Genomic DNA, 24362 nt, shown 5'->3' with positions numbered 1-24362 from the left:
CCCCTCCTGGGTAACCCTGATGCTAGGTCCCTGCCTCTTCCCTTCTGTCTTGCTGTGAATTATTGCCTATGGATTCCTAAGATACTGTTCAATTTAAGGAGAAGCGATGTCAAAGATTGTGGAACTGAGTGGCAAGCCTTTGGCGCAGGGCCCTGTCAACAGTAGTAACAACTGTCCAGGTCCTGTTGTTAGCTTTGCTAATTAGTCTAGAATCTTGATTTTTGTTGGTGAACTTACACTTGATGGGACTCAGTGATAGACTCCAACCAAACAGAATGCCATCTTATCCATTCACTGTGACTAATACAACTGGTAAGCCGGATGGAACTACTGATGTTGGGTAGTCATTCTGTTTATCTCCCATATAGGAGACTTTCTCTGCAAATTCAAAGTCGGATCAGAAATAAATGGAGTCAGCTGGGTGTGGGCATCATGGTCACGGGTGATTGAGCCAGGCTGGCCAGATGGACCCAGTATGGCTGTACCTGAGTCAGCCGTTTGTTGTACCTGTTTACCTAGAGGGTGCTCACGTAGTCAACTCTTTTGTCTTTTTTTATTTGTTTTTTAATGAAATCCTTGCAGACCTCCCCTTTCTGTAAACACATTATCTAGATCATAGAACCATGGATTAGATTACAGTTTATTTTAGTTACATTCCAGCCTGGAGGACAAGATGGCCTTCCAGTCACCTTGACTGAGAGAGTAACAAAGGGGAGAAGAGGACAGAGAGTTCTCCTTGGCTGTAGCTATAGCTCAGCTCTCTGAAGTGGAGTGGGAGATAAGGTGAGTGGATTTTCAGTGTCTGGAGAGCTCTGTATGTCAACTTGTTCTTTTTTTTTTTTTTTTTTTTTTTTTTAGCGGTATGTGGGCCTCTCACTGTTGTGGCCTCTCCCGTTGCGGAGCACAGGCTCCGGACGCGCAGGCTCAGCGGCCATGGCTCACGGGCCCAGCTGCTCCGCAGCATGTGGGATCTTCCCGGACCGGGGCACGAACCCGCGTCCCCTGCATCGGCAGGCGGACTCCCAGCCACTGCGCCACCAGGGAAGCCCTGGGATTAGTTTTTTAGTTGAATAAATTTAAGTGACTACTTTTCATCTACTTTAGAGTTTGAGAGAGAAGAAAATATAATGGAGAGGAAAGGCCAGCAGTTGAAAACAGAATGAAGTGGGAACAGGAAGAGGAGGACAGAGGGAAACTGATAATGAGGAGGTGAAAGAAAAGAAATTTTAAAAAAGAAGAAAGAAGTGATTCAGGTCCGGGATGTTGTGCTTCCTCTTCCACCTGAGACGGTCCTACCCTTTTGAGTGGCTCTGATCACTCTTGTCTTAGTGGGGTTGGGTGGGTGCTTAGGGAGGGGAATCACTACAGCAGTGGCCAGAGGTCATTCCTAATTCATCCCTCTCTGTTGCAGCCACCAAGATGGGAAATGCCCTCAACGGGCAAGTCCTCTGGCAGCTGTGAAGTAGACAAGATTAAATTATCTGGTTTCTATTTTTAGCCTGCTGTTAGCACTGCCTAGAACTGATCAGTTTAAGGTAATCATTTGCTACTATTTCTATTTTAATTATAGTCTCCTTAAACTCAGTTTGGGCCACATCAAACTGGTTTCTGGTCATTTCACTTTCTTTCATTCTTAGATTTTAAGTTCTAATGAACTTAAAATTCTATACCTCCAACTGGAAAACATTTCACAAGTTTGCATAAGAGATGCCATTTATTAAATAGAAGTTTTCATTAAATTCACTTGTCCATGGATACTGTATGTTTTGAAGTTAAAAAATGAAAATTAACAAATAATTGGTATTAAAAAATAATTGGTATTTGTTGGGTGGTAGAAGGGAGAGTTGGTGTCATATTTAAAGGCCAGAAATTTAAATAATGTTAGGGTATAACTCAAAAGCGGAATTTCGTGGGCAGATTCACCAAATGCAGATGACTGTTGAGTTTAGTTAGCAAAATATCAGAGCAGCTGATTCTGTGAGGGGCAGAATGTGGGGTGCAGGCAATCCAGGGTCACTGGTGGTTATTGGAACAAGAAAGGGGTTAGTGAGTTGCCCATGAGGCCTGAGAATCCACGCTGGGAGGCCCTGGGGAGATGGCAGGGGTGGGCAAAGGATGGACAATGGCAGGGCCAGCGTGGGGAAAGATGGGCAGGAGAATCGGGAACATATGAAAATGGCCAGTAGTAAGAGCAAGGGGGATTGGGAGTGGTTGGAAAAAGGAATGAGGGGGAAATTAAAACAGGTCGGAGGGTATTAAACTACATCAGAGGTTTGTCAAAAAGAGCCGAGAGGTGTCTACTTTCTGGGCAGTGCAAAGATCATCCGGGTAAGGACCCACTCTGCAAGGAAGAAACAGCCTAGTAGTGGAGGTGGCATGTACACAGATACTTAGGGGACTAGGTAGGATGTGATGGGTGCAACAGGCTGGCATAAGGCAATCGCAGTGGCCGCCGAAGGGAGGGAGAGATTCAATGCTTGCCTCTCTCTGATTCTTTGAGAGAAGCTACTGGCTTTTTCTTTTTTAAAATCCAACTCTTAGCAAGTCCCTGATACCAACGAGGCACCCACTGTAGGTTTGGTTTTCTGAGAGTGGCCGTTCGGTGGGATGACTGTGCTCTAACCGTTCTATTGGTGTCAGTGTAATGGATTTATTTCCCATGCTGTCGGTGTAGACACCAGTGACTTTACGTGAAGTGGATCAGTTCATCATTGCCTGACAGATGGCAGCCAGCCTGCTCCCACAGGCTAAGTCACTTCGTCCCAGCCAAAGCACTGAAAACATTTGTAAGAATTTTTTGAGTTAGAAAGGATCTTACTGATCATTAGTATGATCTCCTGATTCTTCCACTTGGAAAGCTTAGGACCTAGGGGATTAGATGAGTTGTCTGATGTTCAGTGTATAATAGTCGTTGACTGCAGCCCACGATGAGCCTATCTCAGAGCCAGTCTGTGTCTGGTCCAAGATCAGGGAATGGAGATCCTTACTCTGATTCCAGGTGTCCTTGGAAGTGCCATCACATTTAGAACAACAACTAAATATTTCCCGGAGTCCTGTGATCCTTCTCTAACACTGTCCTGTTTCTGTAGCATTAGCTACTTGCTAAGTATTGCAACAGTGGAATCTTCATAAGAAGTAGGTAGCCATGGCAGGCTTAGCTTTTGCTCTAAAGAAAAATGGTGTCGTGTGGGGTGGTGTTAGGAGTCCATTCATTGAATAAACAAGTCATGGCTGTGTGTACAGTACGTACACATTGTAGGGACTTCCTTGGTCATCATGTGCAGGTGCCCTTCTTCCTCTGCCTCTTCCTCTTTCCCCGTAGAATTTACATCATTGGAAGCCAGTAGCAGGAGGCAGTAACTTCTGCCTTATACTGTGGAATGGTCAGATGTAAATGTAAGACAAATAGGAAAACCACAGTAGGAGACAGGAAGTCGCCTCTTGGCTTGGTAGGCTTCTGAGGTGAGTAATTTTTTTTTTTATGTTTACACTACTGAAAAAAATTAAATTACATACTTTAGAGGATGAATGGGTTACATATAAAACCCAAAGGTCTTTTCACGCCACACTGACAGGGAGTAGCTTTAATGCTCACGTGCACCTGTAGAACCTTTAGACAACTGTGGGATGTGAGTCTTGTGAGTGACACCTGATGCCAGCTAATCTGCCCCATCGTCATTCATCCTGCCACCAGGGACTTAGAGAAGCTGGCATCAGAGTAAAGGGAAGGAGGGAAGCAAGGTGGTAGAGGTGGCGGCAGACAGGCTGAGCTTTGGGGGAAAAAACAAAAGTGAGAAAATAAAGTTTTAGAGAAAGCAGACGTTTTAGGATGATGCGTCAGAAACATTTGCCAAGTTTCATAAGAAATCCGGTGTTGTGCTTCACTGTATCGTCCATATCGACGTACCTTGGTGGATTTTTTTATAGGCATACTTGTTATTATAGCGTCCCCAAGGCAGGTCTGAACGCTTCTGTTTGCTGCATAAGTTCATGAAGCAGGAGAGAATGTAACTTCCTGAAGATCAAAGGCCAGCTCACCGGCGAAAGGTGACTGAGCACCAGCCTATTTTTAATTGCCGAAACACCAACAATTAGGGTCTTTACTAGTGTTTTCATCTGGGTAGTGACTATGGGCCGGTAATTCTTGATGGTAGGCTAGACGGTTAAAAAAAATTTCAGGGTTTCTACTGTGTATGAGATAGCTTTGTAAACTGTCCAGTTCTATCCATTTTTATGGTTAATAATTATGAAGCTAGACATCTGTATAATCTTTGAAATGGAGTAAAAACTGATGGTAAATGCCAGTATCACTTCTGCCTCTTACTTTGGGACTGCTTAAAGCTTCAGCTTAAAAAAAAATTAGCTTTTAACCACAACGCTGCACTGTATTAATCCTGAAACAAACAAAGCCAAGAACGCGCGTGCCCTCATAATCACGCTCCAGAGAGTTCTGTGCCAGCAACAGTTGTGATGCTCTCTTGGGCTACTTGATATGTGTTGCAATTATATATATCTTTTTCAATATGTAATATTTTTTTTCTTGAATTTCTCTTGAAGAGAAAAATACAAATTTCTCTTAAGAACCTAGGCTTAAAATTCTCCATTTAAGAGAAAGCAGTGTCTGTGCTACAGATAATTTCTCTCCTAGGACCTTTCTGGCTATATTATTTTTATTAGCTAAAAGACATATTTTTGTGGGCTCTTAAAGGGGACCAGATTTTAGGGGAGGGAATGGTTTTTGGTTACTTCTCTGTTTCCCCTCCTTGCCCGCAGCCATCTTCATTCTGCATTCTGAACTTACCAGGCAGCAGCTTTGCTGTGAACTCTTTTTCTTGACTGTCTTAGTAAATGATATATCCAGGGTAGATTAATTTGCCTCTCGTGGATGTCACTGCCCCTTTTCTGGTGTGTCCCCATCATGTCAGACATGAAAATAGAAATCGAAGGAATTTAAAAATAGTAACTAAATTTTTGCTTTGAAAATTCCTCTCCATAATTAGCTACTTGGTATTATTTTTATTCAGTGTGGATCCCATGAGTGGAACTGTTTGCAAGTACTCTTGACCCCCCAGTGTGGCACACAGCAGGGCACCTGGTGCTGTGCGTGACACCAGGAGGGGCCGCCTGGAGGTGACCGGTGTGGCTGTGCTACACACCCTTCTATAGATTGGTGGCCTGGGCACCTGGACACGTGATACTTTTTTTTCCCCATTTCTCCCTCAGATGTTTTAATTTTCCTCTTTCGAGCATACTAAACAGCATGAACCGTATTATAAGGCTCAGTTTTTATCTAAGAACAAGTACGTCCTTACCACCTGGAAGAGGTGGTCCACTGACATCCACGTACATTGTGTATATGCGTACACACACACACACACACACACACACATACATGTCTTTCTTGGACCGCCTTGGATCTGGAGGGCACCACAAGCATTGCAATTAGTGCCATCACAGATTTGTTGAGTTACTGTGCTATCATTTCCAAGGTTCCTTCAAACCCTTTGTTTTTTGTAAAACATGCAAATCTCTGCAGAAGTCCTGACGTTTATTATGAGTCCCGTTTTTCATTTGAGTCTGCAGAGGCCCCAGTAAGTGGCTGGCCTCAGGTTACTGGGACAGGTAGCCTGTGGAACTTGGTCCTCAGGATGGAGAGAGAGCTGCTCCCCGGCCCCCGCCCGCCCCCCCCCCCCCCCCCCCCCCCCCCCCCCCCCGGCCTGGTGCATACTGTGATGTGTAGGACTGGTTGGTCCCTTGGGCATTGAGAAGGGGTGGGTGGAGTGTGAGAACATCAGGGTAGATTGACCTTTGCTCTTCCACTCTAGAGAAAAAAGAAGTCGGCAGTCTTCCAGTCAGCAAAGCCTGGGTGTCATTTTGCCTTTACTCACATAGCTGTGATCCACTGTAAAGCCAAGAAGGGAGCTAGTTAGAGTCATTCTTTGGAGCCACCAGTGGTGGGCACCACTGAGTGATACCTGTTGTAGCTGTCTTAGTATTTCTCCTTTCATTTCTACTTTCTTTCCTAGGTTTTTTTTAGCTTTCTTTGTTTTTTTTTTTTTTTTTTTTTTTTTTGCGTTACGCGGGCCTCTCACTGCTGTGGCCTCTCCCGTTGCGGAGCACAGGCTCCGGCTCCGGACGCGCAGGCTCAGCGGCCATGGCTCACGGGCCCAGCCGCTCCGCGGCACGTGGGATCTTCCCGGACCTGCGCACGAACCCGTGTCCCCTGCATCGGCAGGCGGACCCTCAACCACTGCGCCACCAGGGAAGCCCTTAGCTTTCTTTTTTATGCCTTTTCTCATTCCTTCACTCTACAGAGATTAAATGCTTATCACGTGCCAGGTACTGTGCTAGGTGCCGGGGATCCAAAGAGTAATAAGCCACTAGGTTTCTGTCCATGAGACCCTCACATTCTGTTCGGAAAATAGACTTTATCTAGAGTTTTAATTGTTTACACTGTTCTGCCAATTCTAGGACCTCATCTGAGTTGTAGAACAGTCTTGTAAGAAGCAGCAGTTAAACCGTATCCTTTTTGTCTTTTCCCTTCTTGTTTATTTCCCTTCCCCAACACTTTTGTCTTTCTCCCTTCTCTGTACTTTCAACCCAGTATTCCTAAATGTTTACTGGCACTGCCTAGTTCTTCATGTAATACTCAGATCTAAAGATTTGTCCGATTTCTGGTCTGTCTCTTCTAAGTCAAACAAAATTTTTAATCTCTTTTGTGTCCTCCTACGTATGAACAGCCAAATGTATTCTGACTTTATTTCAGGTATTTTCCAAAATGAGTCATTAATCGTTTCTGATGAAATGCTTCCATTCAATTGTGGTGTCTTTTAAAAACCGGTTTGAATCTCTATGATTATTTTATGGAATTTTAAGATTTAAATCCTGGATTAACTTTCAGAAGTTTTTCTCTTGTATGGGAACAGAGGTCTAGAAAATACCAGTTTCTATTACTCAGAGACCACAAAATTCCAGTTTTGTGTGACAGGGAGGAGAACTTGCCTTTTCTTCATAGAGTCCATCCAGGAAGCTAAACCGTGTTCATACATTGTTACACTTTTGGCCTTTTTTCCCATATGTTTTTGTGCGTCCTGTCACACTGAAATGTTTACTAAATATACGATTGATCTGTAGATCTACACCAAGGTGTTATATACGTATATATGTATATGTGTGTATACATACACACACCTATTTTACATTTATGTGTTTGCAGGACTTTTCACTGTAGTTCTGGGAACTTACTTTCCTTGGAACAAGAATATGGTATTTGCTAACTACAGATTTGGAAAGGCAAGAAAGCTGATTTCACGTTCTGTTTGCTTTTAAGAGCAAAAGTTGAGAAAGCAAGGCAGCAGATCCTCTGATTTGCAGGTAGAGTGTTGGAAAATTGAGGCATTCCTAGGAATCAGTTTCTCGTAGCAGTTTGTACCACAGCGTATTTATTATCTCCTCTTTTGTTTTCCTTCTGTTCAAGAATGTGTAAGGATCCCCTGCTGTTAGCAGTGCTGCTGGGGTTGGATTGATGGGGTTAACTGTAATGTTTACTGTTGAAGTTGGGAGGGAGGATTAGATTGGAAAGAGATTTTGGGGTTTGGTTTCTATTAATTTCCTCTAAATGTATGCACGTGAAATAACATTGATCATTTTAAAAAGTGACACCTGTGTCTCAAAGAAGGCCACTTCTGATGAAGTCACCCGTGGCTCCGAAACAGCCCATCCTTGCACATCAGCTTTTCAGTAAATGTTTTCTGAATGCCCGGTAGAGGCCTGGAACTGTATTCCTTACAGGATAAAGAGTAAGCATGGCCTTCAGAGCCCTTTATTACTTATTCTCTGCTCTGCCTTTCCTTTACCTACCTTTTCTTATCCCCCTAATGTGCTGACTAACCTCCCTTGCTCCTGAGCCTTTCATTCATTCATTCATTCATTCATTCATTCATTCCAATATTGAGAACCCAATATATAGCAGGCTCTCTGGATACACTGATCAAAAGGATAGACCTGACCTCTGCCTTCTTGAAGCTATTGCCCAGGCAATGAGATCATTACAACACAGTGCAAGAAGTGCTGTGACCGCAGAAGCTTGGGTGCTGGGGAGCGGCAGAAGGGAAGACTTCCTGTAGGAGGTGACTTCTAAGCTGCAGTTAGGAGGATGGAGGAGGAGGGGAGGGAAGGGTGGGCACGGTCAGAGGCTGGGAGATTAGTTAAATGGCTGTTGAAGTTGTCCAGGTGAAATGAATGAATGAAGGTAGATGTAGCGGGGGAAGCAGATGGATTTGAGAGACTTAGGAGGTAGAATTAATATAGTGAGGAGATTGATTCCGTTTATGGGATTTAAGAGAGAGGTACAGTTCTCTGGTTTCTGGCCTGAATAATTGGATGGTTGAAGGGCCCATCCTTAGATAAGAGGCCTGGCGAAAAGGACTAGGTGAGGTGGAAGATGATGAGCTGTTACGGACCTCGTGAAATTTAGGCGTCTGTGGTTTATCCAAGTGAGGATTCCAGTAGGCACGGGGGTGTATGCCTGGGAATGTAGGAGAGACATCTGGGTTGCAGAAAAAGATCTGGAAGTCATTGGCTGGTAATTGGAGGCACAGGCGTAAGAGAGATCCTTTGGCATATATTGGCAATCACTCGGCATGGGAAGCGAAGCTGGCCCAGAGGGCACCATCTTAGCAGGGGTGGGCGGTAGGGGAGCAGCTCTCAAAGGAGAGGGGTAAGGAGTGATCAGAAGGTAAAGACAACCAAGGGAATGTCAGGGAGTCAAGAAGAAAGAGCAGAGGGTAATGCACTGTGTTAGATGTTGCTGAGAGCTCATGGCAGGCACAGACTGGGTAAGGTTCATTGACTCTAGCAAACAAGGAGATGGTTGGCGATTTGCTCAGAGCAGTTGTTTTGGAGTGGTAGGGAGATGTCCTGATTTATGGCATGAGGGGGAGGGAAAGAAATAGAGTCTGATTTTAGGGGTTCTTTGTAATTAAATTTTAAAAGTACAAATCCTTCCCCCAGTCCCTCCCTATGACTCTATAGGTGGGAGAATTAATAAGCACCAAAGAAACGTTTGCCCACTACTTGAATTTTTTTTTTAACCTGTAGTTGGTCATTTGTTTCCTGCCTTTGAAAACGGTTGTCTTGTTTCCTGTTGAGTAGGCTAAGGTTGTTTTTTGTTTGTTCGTTTGTTTTTTTAAAAAGGGATACACAGTTCCTTTGACTCATGGTCCAAATTGGAGTTTCCCTTTTATTATAAACATATTTTAGAGAAGGTGATTACATAATAGAAACTGGAAATAGCTTAGTACTTAGGGACAGGCAGAATCACGGATATTCCTATTTTGATGTTCCCTGGTTGTCCAATGGCCACGAGGCCTTCGGTCTGCCCTCTCTTGGAATTGTGGCATTTGTGTTGTGTCCCGTCTGGCTCCACAAGAGCTCTGTTTTATAAAAGCTAAAAGGTGATCTGTTTTATTTTCAACTTAAAACTGAATTAAAATTAATTCCGTGTTGAGACTTTTGAGAATTTCATAAGTCTGAGATAATGGGTCACACCCTAGGGTGTTGCATAAGAAAATATAGCCCTGGTTCTGCATTTTCCCTTGTCCCCAAAGATCTCACTCACAGTAGCATCTTTTTTTTTTTTTCATCTTTATTGGAGTACAATTGCTTTACAATGGTGTGTTAGTTTCTGCTTTATAACAAAGTGAATCAGTTGTACCTATACGTATGTTCCCATATGTCTTTCACAGTAGCATGTTAAATAGTAAGTAGTATTATGGGTGATGGAAAAGCAGATCCACCTGTGGAAGGCACTTTCTTTGGAGTGGTAAAGTTTTTACTTAAGTCCACCAGGAAGGAAATTGTTCAGGTCAGGTGTTTTGTTTACGAGGCAGTGATAGGCTGTTGGGGAAAGAGGTGACTTGGGAGTCTGTTTTCCTCTGTTTTATTAAATAAACCTTATTTAACCTCTCCATTTTACCCACTGGGGAAACACTGATGATATTTGTACGTACTGCCTCCCTAGGGACATGAAATAACCAAATACAGTGTGTGTGTGTGTGTGTGTGTGTGTGTGTGTGTGTGTGTGTCTGTGTCTAGTTACTTTTTTTTATAAGATGACACTATAGTATCCTAGTGTAATTGATTCATGCTCCATTCCGGTTGGCTTGTTTATTGATTAATTCTACTATTTCAGATCGGTAATGTCTAAGAACTTTTAAATAATAAGGAGATTTTTTAAAATGTTAGAGTAATGAATGTGGCCTCGTTAAAGTACTCAGTTGAATCTCACTTGGGAGAGAAGATGGACTAATTGCATTTTTACATTTAGGACAGCTGCTGACTGTATAAGAACTTATGCATTTGGTAGGCCATAAGTGATGGGGGGGACGTTCATCATTTATATGCTTTTTTACTAAAGGATGTGCTGAGAAATTGATCAATTCTAATTAGTACATTTGAGCTCTTCTTCTTGTTACTGTGTTGGGTAAACAGCTTGATGGGGAAAAAAAGATAATATTTAGCACACTTGGAGCATTTCATGCTGGTCAGGCACCGTGCTCATCACTTTACATGTATTAACTCATTTAATTCTATGAGGGTAGCTATATTATTATCCTCATTTCACAGAAGAATTGGAGTACAGATTAGATAACTAGCTAAAGTTGAAGAGCTAGGAGGTAAGTTAGGGTGGGATTCAATCCTCGGTAGTCTGGCTCCAGAGCCTGTACTCTTATCCCTATACTCTGCTAGCTCTCATTACAGTGTGCCCTCCTTTGTCTGCGGATTAGAAGTTGGTTGAATCCGTGGATAGAACCTGAGGATAAGGAGGGCCAACAGTCCACAGATTTTGGCATCTGCTAGGGTCTTAGAACCAATCCCCACAGATACTGAGGGACCCTGTACTATTGATTAAATCTGAGTGCTTCATTGATCTGCATCACTGCCTTTCTACTGTAATGAAAATGTTAATCCAGTGGCTAATAAATTCATTGGCCAAAGGCCAATAATAAGTGAAAAGATGTTCAACCAGTAGTCAGGAAAATGCAAATTGAAATTAATATACTACCAATTCTCTACCTGATCGGAAAGATTAAACAGATTCATAACATCTGCTGCAGGCAAGGGTGTGGGGAAAGGACACATACTCATATGTAGCTGGCGGGAGGGCCAGCAGTTATTACAAAACTGCTTAAACTTTTAGAGAAAATAACTTGGTCATATTTATTGAAATTTTAAATAAATATTCTGTTTGATCAAACTCCTAGGAATTTATCTTAGAGACATAAAATCACCAGTACATAAGGATGTATGTACAAGGATTTTTTTTTTTTTAATGGTGCTATTTGTAATGGTCCCAAACTGGAAACCACTTGGCAGTTGGAGGATGCTTGCATAAATTATGTCACATACATAATATTGGCGTTTTGGGAAACTAATCAACAAAACCCTTTTCTTCCTCTCCTAGATGTGGAGCCAGTTAGGAAATAAGACCCAAGAGACAGCCAGAGGGAGATCAAAATATTATCTTTATTAGTGATAAAGCTGATTGACCAATCTTTACCCTTGAATGAGAAAGACTTATGCCCCCAACTACTGGTACTCATGGGAGAAGGGCAGTAGGGCAGGGAGCACAGAGCAGAGAATGTCCTTGTTTAAATGCAGACTGGCCCCCAAAGACAGAAGTCCCAGGGGGCTGAACCAGGCATGCCCAGTGTCTCCTCTGCGATTCACCAGTTGGCTAAGTCATTCTTCCCTCCCTGGGGAGGAGGAAGCAAGGGGTCAGGGTGGACAGAAGGTGGAAATTCTCCTTTTTTATTTTCCCTCCTAGGGAATGGACTGGAAATTATTTTGTCCTTATGGAAATCTACGAGGTGGGGAGTGTTCCCCCTCCCCCAACACGTATTTCGGAATATCATGCAGCTTTTTACTTTTCAAAGTATAAACTAGCTCAATGTGAGCAGACTTGGGAAGATATCTGTGATATTTTGTTAGTGAAAAATTGAGTTGCAGGTAATTTTTATACCGTGATTATATTCAAAGGAGAAACCGTGTATGGGTATATTTTTGCAAATAGTAGAAAGTATTTAAAAACATACTGTAGTTTGCTAAGAAGAATGGTGGGGAGTGTGTGTGGAAAGTTGGCAATGGGGAAACTGAGCTTTTACCCTGCACGTCTCTGTATTTGTTCAGTTGTTCAAATGAGCAATTATTAATTTTATAAGAAAATGAAATGTATATTTGAAAGTTGCTACCATATATATATATGCTATATGCTACCATATATATATTTTTTCAGATTACTTTTCCATTATAGGTTGTTACAGGATATTGAATATTGTTCCCTGTGTTGTACAGTAACTATGAGATAGATCTTGAAATTTCTCATCACAAGAAAAAAAAGTTGTAACTGTGTGTGGTGATGGCTGTTAACTAGAATTACTGTATTGATCATTTACAGTACATGCAAATATCAAATCATTATGTTGTACACCTGAAACTAATATAATGTTATATGTCAGTTGTATCTCAATAAAAAAAAGAAAAGTTTATAAAGTCATCTGCAGACGTTACACGTGCTTGTTCAGTGGTGTTTTCTACAGCAGCCTGTTTCCCCTCCCCGCTTTGGCAGTCCAGGGATCCTTACTCAGAACTTATTTCTAGATGGGCCTGTCTGACCCCCTGCACCCTGTTTTATTTCCATCCCACACCCAAGGCTGGTGGGGAATTTTGGGAAGTTGTGCTGGCCTCCTTCGTTCTTGTCCTAGTCTGATTCTCAGAGACTGTGTGACCCAGGCTGAGTGAGTGGGCATCTCTGGGCTCCACTTTCCTTATCCGGAAAATGAGATGTTGGAATTACGTGAGAAGATTGAACTAACTGAATCATTCTGGGGTGGCTGAGCCGATGGACTCTGGACCCAGTATCCCCAAGTTTAAATTGCAGTGTTGCCACTTACCAGGTGTGTGATTTTTGGGAAAATTTCTTAACCTCTCTGTGACTTACAGGCAGAAGGACTTAGAGCAGTGCTGGGATATAGTAAGCACCCTAAATACTAGCTACTATTATTATTAATATTTTAACTGGCTAACAATGGAATTAATTCTAATGGCGAAATGATATCTCCAGAGGAGGTGGGTGACAGCATGCTTGTGGACAAGGTTTTTCAGGATTCCTCAAATGGTTTTGAATTCTATCAAGTCTTCCCCGTACAGAGGTATCTCCAGGCGAGGAGGGGGCTCCAGCTTTTGCTGAGACTCAGCATCCCTCACAGTTTGCTTTGGGTCTTGCTAACTTCCCACCTGCAGGAGCAAGGAAAATGAGGTCTGTTTCATTCCATGTCTTTGAGTAGACGATTTTTATTGGGAAGTGTTACAGGTTGAACTGTGTTCCTGCAAAATCCAAATATTGAAGTCCTAACCCCCAGTATCTCAGAACATGACTGTATTTGGAGATAGTGTCTTTAAAGAGGTAACTCAGTTAAATGAGGTCATTTGGGTAGGTCCTAATCCAATGACGGATGTCCTTATAAAAAAGAGGCAAGGAGAGAGGCCTCAGAAGAAAACAACCCTGCCGACGTCTTGAATCCAGAGCCTCCAGAATTGTGAGATAATAAAGTTCTGTTGTTTAAGCCCCCCAGTCTGTGGTACTTTGATATGGCAGCCTGAGGAAATTAATCCAGGCAGCTACTAAATTCTCCCTGAGTGACGGTATTTCTGGGGAGAATGTTTGAAGTTGAGGGGAAGCAGTACAATGCAATGAGTGAGGACTCAGGCCAGGTTTTAAACCCTGGCTGTGTCACTCACTAGCTTTGTGAATTCAGCCTTTGTTTTTCCTTCTCTTACTGTGTAAAGTGGGAGTAAACTACTTCATCAAGTTGTGAAGCTGAAATTACATCATTTATGTAAAGTTTATCACTGTGCCCAACACTTGGTAAGCGCTCAGAAAAAAAAAGTGCTTATTGTTATGATGAGACAGACTATCAACTAGAAGTTTGTGTGGTTATACATTACCCACATTATCAGTCTTAAATCATATTTGTTCATCTACAAGCTTGGAAAACACTGGCTTATTACAGATTTAAAAGCATTTCTTGCTGACATTCCAAGGAGTTTAGATTTAAAGTATAACAAGGATGTCTTTGAAAGTGCAAAGTAGCTGGAGAGTATGGGACAGCCACTTTTTGTTCTGTGGTACAGAAGGGAATAGCATTTTTCATACTTTCCTGGGCCACACACATTTGTAGGAGGCGGTGCACAAAAAGCACTGTTTGTGGAGGAGGGACAGCCGCCTTTAAATAAGGAATTGCTTAATTAGATTGGTTTTGTCTGGGAACATATAAGGCAGCGTTGCTGAGAAGAACATTCCAGGCCTGGACAGTTGCCTCGGTCTCACTGGTGAACCTCCGGTAAATCACTGTAGCAGGGAAATCATTTTGGACTGTTAATCTTTGCTGTTCGTTAAAAATAGCCTGCTTGGGGGCTTCCCTGGTGATGCAGTGGTTGAGAATCTGCCTGCCAATGCAGGGGACACAGGTTCGAGCCCTGGTCTGGGAGGATCCCACATGCCGCGGAGCAACTGGGCCTGTGAGCCACAGCTACTGAGCCTGCGCATCGGAGCCTGTGCTCGGCAACAAGAGAGGCCGCGATAGTGAGAGGCCCGCGCACCGCGATGAAGAGTGGCCCCCACTCGCCGCAACTAGAGAAAGCCCGCGCACAGCAACGAAGACCCAACACAGCCATTAAAAAAAATAGCCTGCTTGCATCTCTTCATTAGGAGGAAGGCAATGTTTTGTGCTCCTGGCAAAGTTTGGTTTTTTTGGGAAGCGTATGAAGGCCATGGAACACAACTCCCAAAGAAATGCCTTTCTAGCAGCACATGAGAGCACAAAGATTGAAAACTTACACTGGAAAATTGCAGCTCAGTGTGATTGGGCTTTGGTGAAATAAGAAGTCAAACCCTTGGGTACGTGACTTTGAAATCTTGCGAGAGCAGTGAAAATTGAGCTCTTGCTGAATCCAAGTTATGTTGGATCAAAACAACTGTGCTCTACTGCTTCCTTCTGTAGAAGGGCCCACATAATTGTTTAACTGTGGAGGGCGTATTGTTGGAGATCACGAATGAAAGCGCAGCTTTCTTTCCTGCTCTAGAGGGAGGGCATCAGTAGAAAAATAAAAACTTGGCACACCTTCCTTTTTTTTTAATTTAAATTTTTAAAATTTAAAACAAAATAATTTTGTAATTATTTTGCAAAAACAATTGTAATTGTTTTGCAAAAACAAAATAATTTTGTAATTTTAGAGGTCTAGTTAGTAACAACGTTGTTCTGTAAAAATTTATAAATACACAAATGAAATATACAAATACAATTTTTACATGTTTTAAATGAAAATACAGTGGTCTGTGCTATTGACAGAATGTAATATTCATATATGAGTTTAAATAGTAGAATGGAACTAGAAATTAACTCGCCGCTTGGCATGTTTGTTTCAAAATAGTAAAATTTAAGAAATGGAAAAGAGGTTTTAAAAGCGATTTTTTAAAATTAAATAGTGCATCCAATATAGCATTACTAGAACAAATATGTTTATAAATACATTTATTCATGTAGTTTCTAATACTAAAAGTAAAAACTTGACTCTTTGACTGCAGAGTGCTATCGAGATTCTCGAGTGATATCGAGAATTAACACTTACCTTTTAAATGTGAAGAGTTTATTAAGTGTAAAGCTGCGTATTTTCATCTTCTCTGGCCATGCACACCACGGTTACTCCTGACATTTTGCTGCCTGTAAAGAGGGCGTTTTTCTCTAAGGTGAAACTTTTTACAAGTTGACTTCTATTTATGCCTAACTCCTCCCTAAACTTTATTTATAGTAGATGCTAATAAATGCAACCCTGAGGATAGAGTAGAATTAAATAAGAATTGTTGTGAGTTTCTTAGAGTGCCCTGATTGTGTGTGTGTGTGTGTGTGTGTGTGAGAGAGAGAGAGAGAGAGAAATTCGTTATGGAAATTACATTATGAGTTGAAAAAAAATTTACAAAGAATTTGCCTGGATTCCTGTCATCTTGATAAAACCGCCATGTTCAATTTTACATGTTATCTTTGCCTTTTTTCCATATGCCATTATTGTTTTTTTTAAAACATGGTTGTACATGTCCATACAGTTTTATATTCTGCTTTTTATTAGTTACAGCAAATGTTTTTCATTTCATTATAGGTGCTTTGTAATGCCCATTTTAATACTACTATACTGAATGGGTTTACCATTAATTACTATTCCTCTATTATCCTATATGTAGGTAGATTTTGCTTTATTTTGTCTTATAAATAATGCCTTGACAGTTTTTCAGCATTAAGCTTTTTACCAACCAATGAATACATTTCCAGGAATTGGTCAAAAGTATGACTTGTAGCAAATACTACCATATTCCTTTTGAAAAGGATTGTAGTGCAAGGTGCATCCTTTGTTTTACATGTTAACCAGCGCCTTGAACTTTTAGGTTCCTTCTTCTTGCTACTAGAAATAATACTGAGGTGTACTTTTTTTGTGTGTAAAAATTTGGTGCACATTTCTAATAGAGGTAATAACAGTGGGTTTAAAATTTATAGCCACAGACAGATATGCAAAAACGGAACTTTTAAAATTTCTCCCTACTAAACTTAATTTACCTTTCAAGCTGAATTGCCAGTTTTAGGCAGCTCACCTCCCATTTAAGGCTGTAAAGCTTCGTCTCCCTCTGCACCTGGGACTGAGAAGCAGACCTTCCCCGCGGCCTCGGCAGGCATCGGGTTCCCGTGCCATTGGAACCTTGCTGGCCTCTGCTCAAGAGGAGCCCATCTTGTGGTCCTCTGGAGTGCCTCTCTACAGGGCTGGCCATCTCCCCGGGCTGCATTCTGAGAAGCCGGGCCACCCTCTCTTCTGTGATAACCTGCATCTTCCTCCAGACTTCTCTAGGGATGCCATCCGTTTCGATGGTCTGAGCATCTTTGCTCTTACCCTTTTGTCCCCATGTCTAAGTGGTAGTCCTGACCCACGGAATCCCTCCTTCAGATCCCTGGCCAAACTCTTTTTTTTTTTTTTGTGGTACGTGGGCCTCTCACCGCTGTGGCCTCTCCCGTTGCGGAGCACAGGCTCCGGACGCGCAGGCTCAGCGGCCATGGCTCACGGGCCCAGCCGCTCCGCGGCATGTGGAATCCTCCCGGACCGGGGCACGAACCCGTGTCCCCTGCATCGGCAGGCGGACTCTCAACCACTGTGCCACCAGGGAAGCCCCCTGGCCAAGCTCTTTATCAACTTTTGTGCCGAAAAACAGCTCTTATATCATTAAGAGCTTTTCTTCCCTCTGGGATTATGGTAGAAACTCCAATGCTTTAAATTCTTCAGTTTTGCTCCTGATCTATGAAGATAAGCTTTCAGGATTAAAAAGGAAAAAGAGAGCTTTCCTAAATTTCCGGAGACTGCTTTGACTTTCAGATTTACCTCTGCTTTAGGTTTAGAAGAATCTAATCAGGAACTGGAAAACCCAGGGGTTGACTCTCTCGTCCTAGGCTGCATCGCCTCTCCCTGTGGAAGAAAGGGTACGTGGAAGACTCAGGCAGCTGCCTGGATGATGGGTGCGAAAGGGCATCCGTCCAAGAGCAGCAGGGAGGGGACTGGGGAAGCCGATTCTTAACAGCCCAACAGTGGTGACCGCATATTGAGTTTAATCTGTGCACAATTTGTGTGTTAACTTAGTGGATATAGAATAATATTAATAGCAAGTGTGTGTCAGAGCCAGGACTGTTTCCAGTGATTTTCTACGTTAACTTCTTTAGCCCTCAAAACAACCTGAGAAGCAGTACTACTGTTACTGCCTCCGTCACATGAACCCGGAGCCTAGACGAAGCGAGCTTTGTAACTCTTCAGCCAGTAAGTGGTGAAGCTGGGTCTTGCAGCCCAGTAGTCTGCCTCTGCTGGTAACCGCTGGTTCTGTTGCTGGTCACGGGCTGGGAGGCCACAAGTACTTAACTGATTATTATTGAAAAATGCTTTTCTCTTGCATTTGTTATAATTTGGTTCTCTTCTTTCGGGAGTTTGATCATTTCATAAAAGGTGGTTCTTTTCCTGTTTAGGAAGGCATCATCCCTTTATTGTTTTGGTTTGTTTCTATACTTACGTATATTTCCTCACTAACTTAGCTGTTTCTCTGATGTGGATAAAGAGACTTCTTTATCACTAGGGTTTAACTAACCTCTGTATCATCTCAGGCCAGTGATCTGCTTTCCAGAGTTGTGTAGTTATAAAAACCTGTTTATTAGGGAAAAGGGCAAAAATATGTGAAAGTGGAGAGATGAGTAGAGTGAACTTTTCATGTGCCCAGCACTCAGCCTCAGCAGTTTGAAGCTCATGGCCAATCTTGTTTCATCTATACCAGGAGTTCTTAACCTTGGCACTACTGACATTTTGGACTGGAAAATTCTCTGTGTGGGAGGCTGCCCTGTGCCTTGCAGGATGTTTAGCAGTATCCTTGGCCTCTACCTACTAGATGCCAGTAGCACCAGCCCCCCACCCCCTTTCTGGTTATGACAACCAAAAGTGTCCCCTGGGGAGCAGTTCATCCCTAGCTGAGGACCACGGGTTTATGCTCACTCCACTCTTCCCATCCCCTCAAGATTATTTGGAAGTAGATCCCATACATTAAATCAAACCCATTTGGGGATATATTTTTAAAATAGAATGTCTCCAAGTTTGTTAGTCCATTAGAGAGGAAGGGAACAAAGATCTCATTATGTTCCTGTACGAATTGTTGTCACGGCAGCTAGCCACTCTTGGCTGCAGAGATGCCCATAGTTCCTACCAGCTACCAGTATTGATATGAACAAGGAAACACTAAGAAATTGGTATCGTGCTCCAGCCTGTACATTTTTAAAAACCGTAGTAAAATATACATAGTGTAAAATTTTCCATTTTACCCATTTTTAAGCATATAGTGCAGTTCAGTGTCATTAAGTACATTCACATTGTCATGAGACTGTCACCACCATCCATCTCTCCACTCCTCAGTCCTTGGCAACCACTATTCTACTTTCAGTCTTGATGAATTTTACTTTTCTAGGTACCTCATATAAGTGGAGTTAGATACTTGTCCTTCTGTGTCTGGATGATTTCACTCAGCATAATATCTTCAAGGTTCATCCATGTTGTAGCATGTGTCAGAATTTTCTCCATTTTAAGGCTGAATAATATTCCACTGTATGTATATATACCACATTTTGTTTATCCCTTCAACTGTTTATAGATATTTGGGTTGTTTCCACATTTTGGCTATTGTGGTTAATACTGCTATAAACATGGTGGGCAAATATCTCTTCAAGACCCTGCTTTCAGTTCTTTTGGGTATATACTCAGGAGCGGAATTGCTGGATTGTATGTAATTATATTTTTAATTTTTTGAAGAACCACTGCTTTCCATGGCAGCTGCACCACTTTGCATTCCCACCAGCAGTGCACAAGGGTTCTAATTTCTCCACATCCTTGCCAATGCTCATTATTTTGTCTTTAAAATAATCACCATCCTAATGGTGTGAAGCGGTGTCTACTTGTGGTTCAGCCCGTACCTTTTAAGCTGTACCTCTGGTAATTGAAAAGCAATTCTGCTAGAACCTTCCTGCTAGAACTAAGTGCTGCTATTGTGCATTTCTACTTTTACCTTTGAACAGTTTGCCCTGAACCCTCAGCTAGCCATCTGTGACTTACTCCTGGGAAGAGGCGGGGGGAGTGGGTTGTGTTTGTATATAGGGGAAAGCTTTTAATCCATATTGAAGTGTTGCATTTGCACGTTTACCATGAACAGTTAAGGGAAAAGATTCTGGTTAGATATGTATGGAATCAGAGACCATTAGAGCTGGAAGAGGCATTAGAGACCAGTTCATAAAAGGAAATTGAAACCCAGAGCGTGTAAAGCTCCTCTTCTTGACTTGAGGGTAGTGACAATGTCTCGCTCACTGTCCCCAGTATCTAACACATAGAGTCAACCACTAAATGTTTGTGGAACTAATCCATGAATTACCTAAGCCTGACCAGTTGGCTTTTCAGTGTCAGGACTAGGGCATTCAGTTGGTTACGTATGACATTATGGTGACTAAATAATGGCAGTTTGCTTCAATGGCCAAGTGAGTCTTCTCTTTCTCCTTTTCAGTTGCTGGCGTGATAAGACTAGATGTAGTTTTCCCACAGTGAGGCCCTCTCTTCCTTGGAGATAGGTTTGAAGGGGTCTTGAAGACGACCAGCCCAGCTCAGGAGCCCTGAGGAGCCCTGGGTTGGCTGAGTGATGGCAGTCAGGCTTTGATCACTCTTAAATCTCTTCCACTTCATCCTTGCCTCAAGCTTGCATGGTCCAACCTCCCTGTCCTGTATTTGTGTTTTGCATTCTGGGTAAGCCCGGCTCCTAATGGGTGCCTCTGTAGGTCTCTCTCTTTATTCTTCTAATCTAGGAGGTCGCCATCCTGCCTGCATGTTAGAATCACCTGAACACTTTGAAAAGGCCTGACGACAGGCCAGATCAATCAGAATGGTTGAGGATAGGATGCAGGCAGTATTTTTTTAATTTTTTAATGTTCGTAACATCCCCCAATTTTCACCTGTTTCAACAGTTTTCCTGATTGTCTGCCTGAATCTCATCCCTCCTTAACGATGAACTTCTTGTCATTTACTTTGGATCTAAAGGCACACAATGTTGATGTTACTTTACAATTTCTTGTAGGTTATTTGTGTTCTCTTGCCAGTTAGATTATAAACTCCTGGAGGCAGGGATCATGCCTTTTTTCTCCTTTGTCCTGTTGGCTCTCAAACTCGAGTGTGCACCACAGTCACTTGGGGGGCCTGATAAAACACAGATTGCTGGGCCCACTCTGGGAATGTCTCATTTAGTAGGTCTGGGTGGGGCCGGGGAGTGTGCATTTCTAACAAGTTTCCAGGTGGTGCTACTCCTGCTGGTCTGGGGACCATACTTTTGAGAACTGCTGCTCTAGCCCCTGAACCATTCTTCATGCACAAGGGTGCTCAATAATTACTGGCCAGCCAAAAAGAATGGTGCAAATTTCCCCTTGCTTGCTCTTCTGAGTAACTATGTTCTGCTCTCACTGTGGGCTGAGAGAATGAAACAATGTGTGACCGATCGTCTACAAATAATCATAACTTTGACTTTCTAGTTGCCAATTCCTTTACATTCTGAACCTTGCTAAGACAGTTATTTTTCTTTTTGTGTATATGTGTGTGCGTGTGTGTGTGAGTGTGTGTGTGTGTTGTTGGTTGTGCATTTAGGCTATAAAGAGATATGACCACATCATGCAGGATAGGATCCCAGTTCATCTCCTGTCTTTCAAGGTAGAAATCAAGTATGAACAGTAATAAAATTTATTAGGAATAAGTTTTTGGAAAAACTGGGGAAGGGTGATCTCCAAATAGAGGGGAAATACAGCACAGTCAATTTTAAAAACAAGAAATTCTCTGAAAGTGTTATTTTCTATGAATTATAAGGAGTTTAAAGTATTCCTGTTGTTGGGAAAACAAATGAGCTTTGGGTGGAGCTGACGTTGGCTGCTTGCAGCCCTACCTTGGAGCATAACCCTGATGAATTTCACTAACAGCCACAGTTTTTCTGTAGCATGAAAAACTGTCGAGACTGAAGTTGAGGGTTTATTCAGATACTCATATCCTCCATCCGTTCTAAAAGCAAATTGATACCGAAGTTTTCATGCTGAATACTCTGCAAAGCTTAAACTGCTTTTCCCATGTTAATTAATGGTTAAACCACTTAATGTATTTTGGTTTTGTGTTAAATCAGCTGATCTTTTCTAAGGGTATTGGGGAATTATTTTATAGTTTCTTTTAGGTAAAATATTTTTGAGAGAGAGATCACCGAGATTTTTCTAAGGAGATGTGGTGCCTATTCTGCATAACCGGATAGTTTTGGTGTTGAAAGTTCATTGCAGGGCTGGTTCTTTCTTTGTGGGTCTTTACTGGTGCACCTTGGATTTGAGCAATGTTCTTGTTTATTTCGTGTTAATTTAAAATGAGAAAAATTAGACTCAGAAAACAGCTGATGATTGTTTTGGAGAAGCATGTGTTTTCTGAGGTACCAGTGAGGGAAGCCTCATGGATTTGATTCATCTGCATCTCGAGAAGAACATAATGCTGGGTGGTGGGGGAGGGGAAGACACCCAGCAAAGTGATCTCGCAGTCTGATAAGGCCCCTTCCAATAGAAAGTCTCCGGTTTGTTGGTGGGAAAGCAGCTTTGGCTAGTCTCAGAGATTGGCGAAGGAAGTTTTGGGTTTGTCACTTCTTATAACAGATGAGGGTGTGGTTATGTTTTCAGTCTCTCGCACCTCCTCCAAACGAACGCTCTACTGAGGAAAACATCCAAGTCTGAGATGCACCTTGACGTAGAATCTGAAAGAAGTAGGGAAAACTCACACACAGGCCAAACAGTAAAAGTCTCGATTCTCTCTTTTTTTTCCCATACAGGTGAATTTTGTGGCATGCCAGCTCTTTGCTTTGTTTGCTGCTTTCTGGTTCCGCAGCTACTTGAGTCCTGGTAAAACCAGTCCCGATGTCCGGCATGCGTTCGCCACCATTTTTGGCATCTGTTTTGTCATCTTTTGTTTTGGCTGGTGAGTACGAGCCTCCTGAATTCTAATATTTATCATTTGGTTTTGTAGCGATATTCTTGGCATTTCCCAGGCACTAAGGAAAAAAAAAAAGATATTTACTCGTATTGTAAAATGTTGGGGATGTTGAGAAATCTCTTTACTGTAAGAAACTGGAACCAATAAACGGACTCTATTAGAAATCAATTCAGTGAATTTTTCTTAAAATTAGACTTCTGCTGATCTCACCTTGGGTCATGTAAATGGAATGTTCTAAGGTTTAATTTTCCCAACGAGGGACCTTTCCTAACTGTTGTAGATGTTGGTGTTTTTCTTGCATCACTGCTAGAGATACTGGTGTTCATCCTGCATTTAGAATAGAACAATAGTTTTCGTGCTGGTGTTAGGGAATGTGTCATTCTTTAACAGAGAAAACCTGTGGTCTAAGACGTTCTCTACTAGGAAAGCTGTGCAAATCCCCTGGGAGGGGTACTTCTTGGGGAAGAAGTTTTAGGAATGAACATTTCTAGAAGTACAACTTAAGGGAATTTGTGACTTTGTTCAGGGTAGTAGATTATGGCTCTTCCTCCTTCAATGAAAATTTGAGAAAGGATGATGAGTATTTTGGTATCTGGGGCAGCTCGGTTGTGGTCTTGATACTTTAAAATTGAAAGAAAGAACTCTCTTCACTGCAGTTGGCAGACTATGTCATGTCTTCCTAGTGTCACACAGTATCTTAATTACATAGGACGAAAATACTTGATTTATTTTCTCCTACATAAACATGGGGTAACTGATCACTTGCTTTTTTGTGGGAGTGGAGGTGGAGGTGCAGTATGGGTGGCCAAGAGGTATGTTAATATGAAATATATTCAGTGTTTCCCTTTCCTCCCCATGATGGCCTACAGGTACTCTGTGCATCTTTTTGTGCTGGTGTTAATGTGCTATGGAATCATGGTCACTGCAAGCACATCCAATATTCACAGGTAAGACCCTGGGAATGAACGATGCAAGGTGAAGCTTTTCATGATCTTTGAAATATATTTCTAGGATGAAGGGATGCCCTCCCCATTTGCCACATGTGGCGTATCCTAAGTGCTTTGGGATATCAGAAAGGAGGGATGGGAGACCTTAAATGCTGGGAGTCTTCAGAGAAAGCTTTATGGAAAAAAAGTGTGATGTGAATTGGGACTCAGGAAAAAGAGAGTTTGTCAGAATGAGGCAGCCTCATTTGTGATAGCACCAACCTGGAAGCAACCCAGATGGTCACACTATGGAATACTACTCAGCAATAGAAAAGAACGAATGATTGCTACACACAGTGCCACGGATGAATTTCAAAATCAACATGCTGAATGAAGGAGGACCCACAAATTCTGTTCTCAAAAATGCAAGCTAATCTGTAGTGACAGAAATCAGATCAGAGGTAACCAGGGGTGAGATGGCTCAGGGAGATGTGAAAGGAACCACAAGAGGCATGAAGCAACCTGGGGGGTGATGGGTATGTCTGTTATCTTGAACTTGGCTGAGGTTTTCTGAGTATGAAATAGGTCAAAATTGTGTATACTTTACATATTTCCAATAAGTGTTAAAAAAAAGGAAGAAATATTCTTACTATGCTATTTTGACTTCAAAGTGCAGAAGTAATTTAATTCTCCCTTGAAGACTACACGCTTGAACAATCCAGGGAGATACCTGGAAGAGCTGTTTTGCACTGTCTCTGTTTCCCATGGTCT

General features: G+C 42.2%; 1 protein-coding gene across 4 annotated transcripts in view; it reads left to right on the top strand.

Annotated features, from left to right (window-relative positions):
• Nucleotides 1-24362, top strand: part of MBOAT1 (membrane bound glycerophospholipid O-acyltransferase 1) — a 113788-nt gene that overhangs the window by 33510 nt on the left and 55916 nt on the right. For 3 of the 4 annotated variants that reach the window (XM_079935073.1, XM_079935072.1, XM_079935074.1), the window contains exons 2-3: nt 22505-22650; nt 23535-23612. In XM_079935073.1, the coding sequence (XP_079791199.1) occupies nt 22505-22650; nt 23535-23612 (224 nt within the window). Of the gene's footprint in view, nt 1-246; nt 784-22504; nt 22651-23534; nt 23613-24362 lie in introns of those variants that run through there. The other variant, XM_079935075.1, reaches the window with a different exon arrangement.

Source organism: Stenella coeruleoalba (genome assembly GCF_951394435.1).
Source record: "Stenella coeruleoalba genome assembly, chromosome: 10".
Taxonomy (NCBI): Eukaryota; Metazoa; Chordata; class Mammalia; order Artiodactyla; family Delphinidae; genus Stenella; species Stenella coeruleoalba.
The sequence above is the reverse complement of the archived record's forward strand: the minus strand, read 5'-3'. Positions and strand labels throughout refer to the sequence as shown.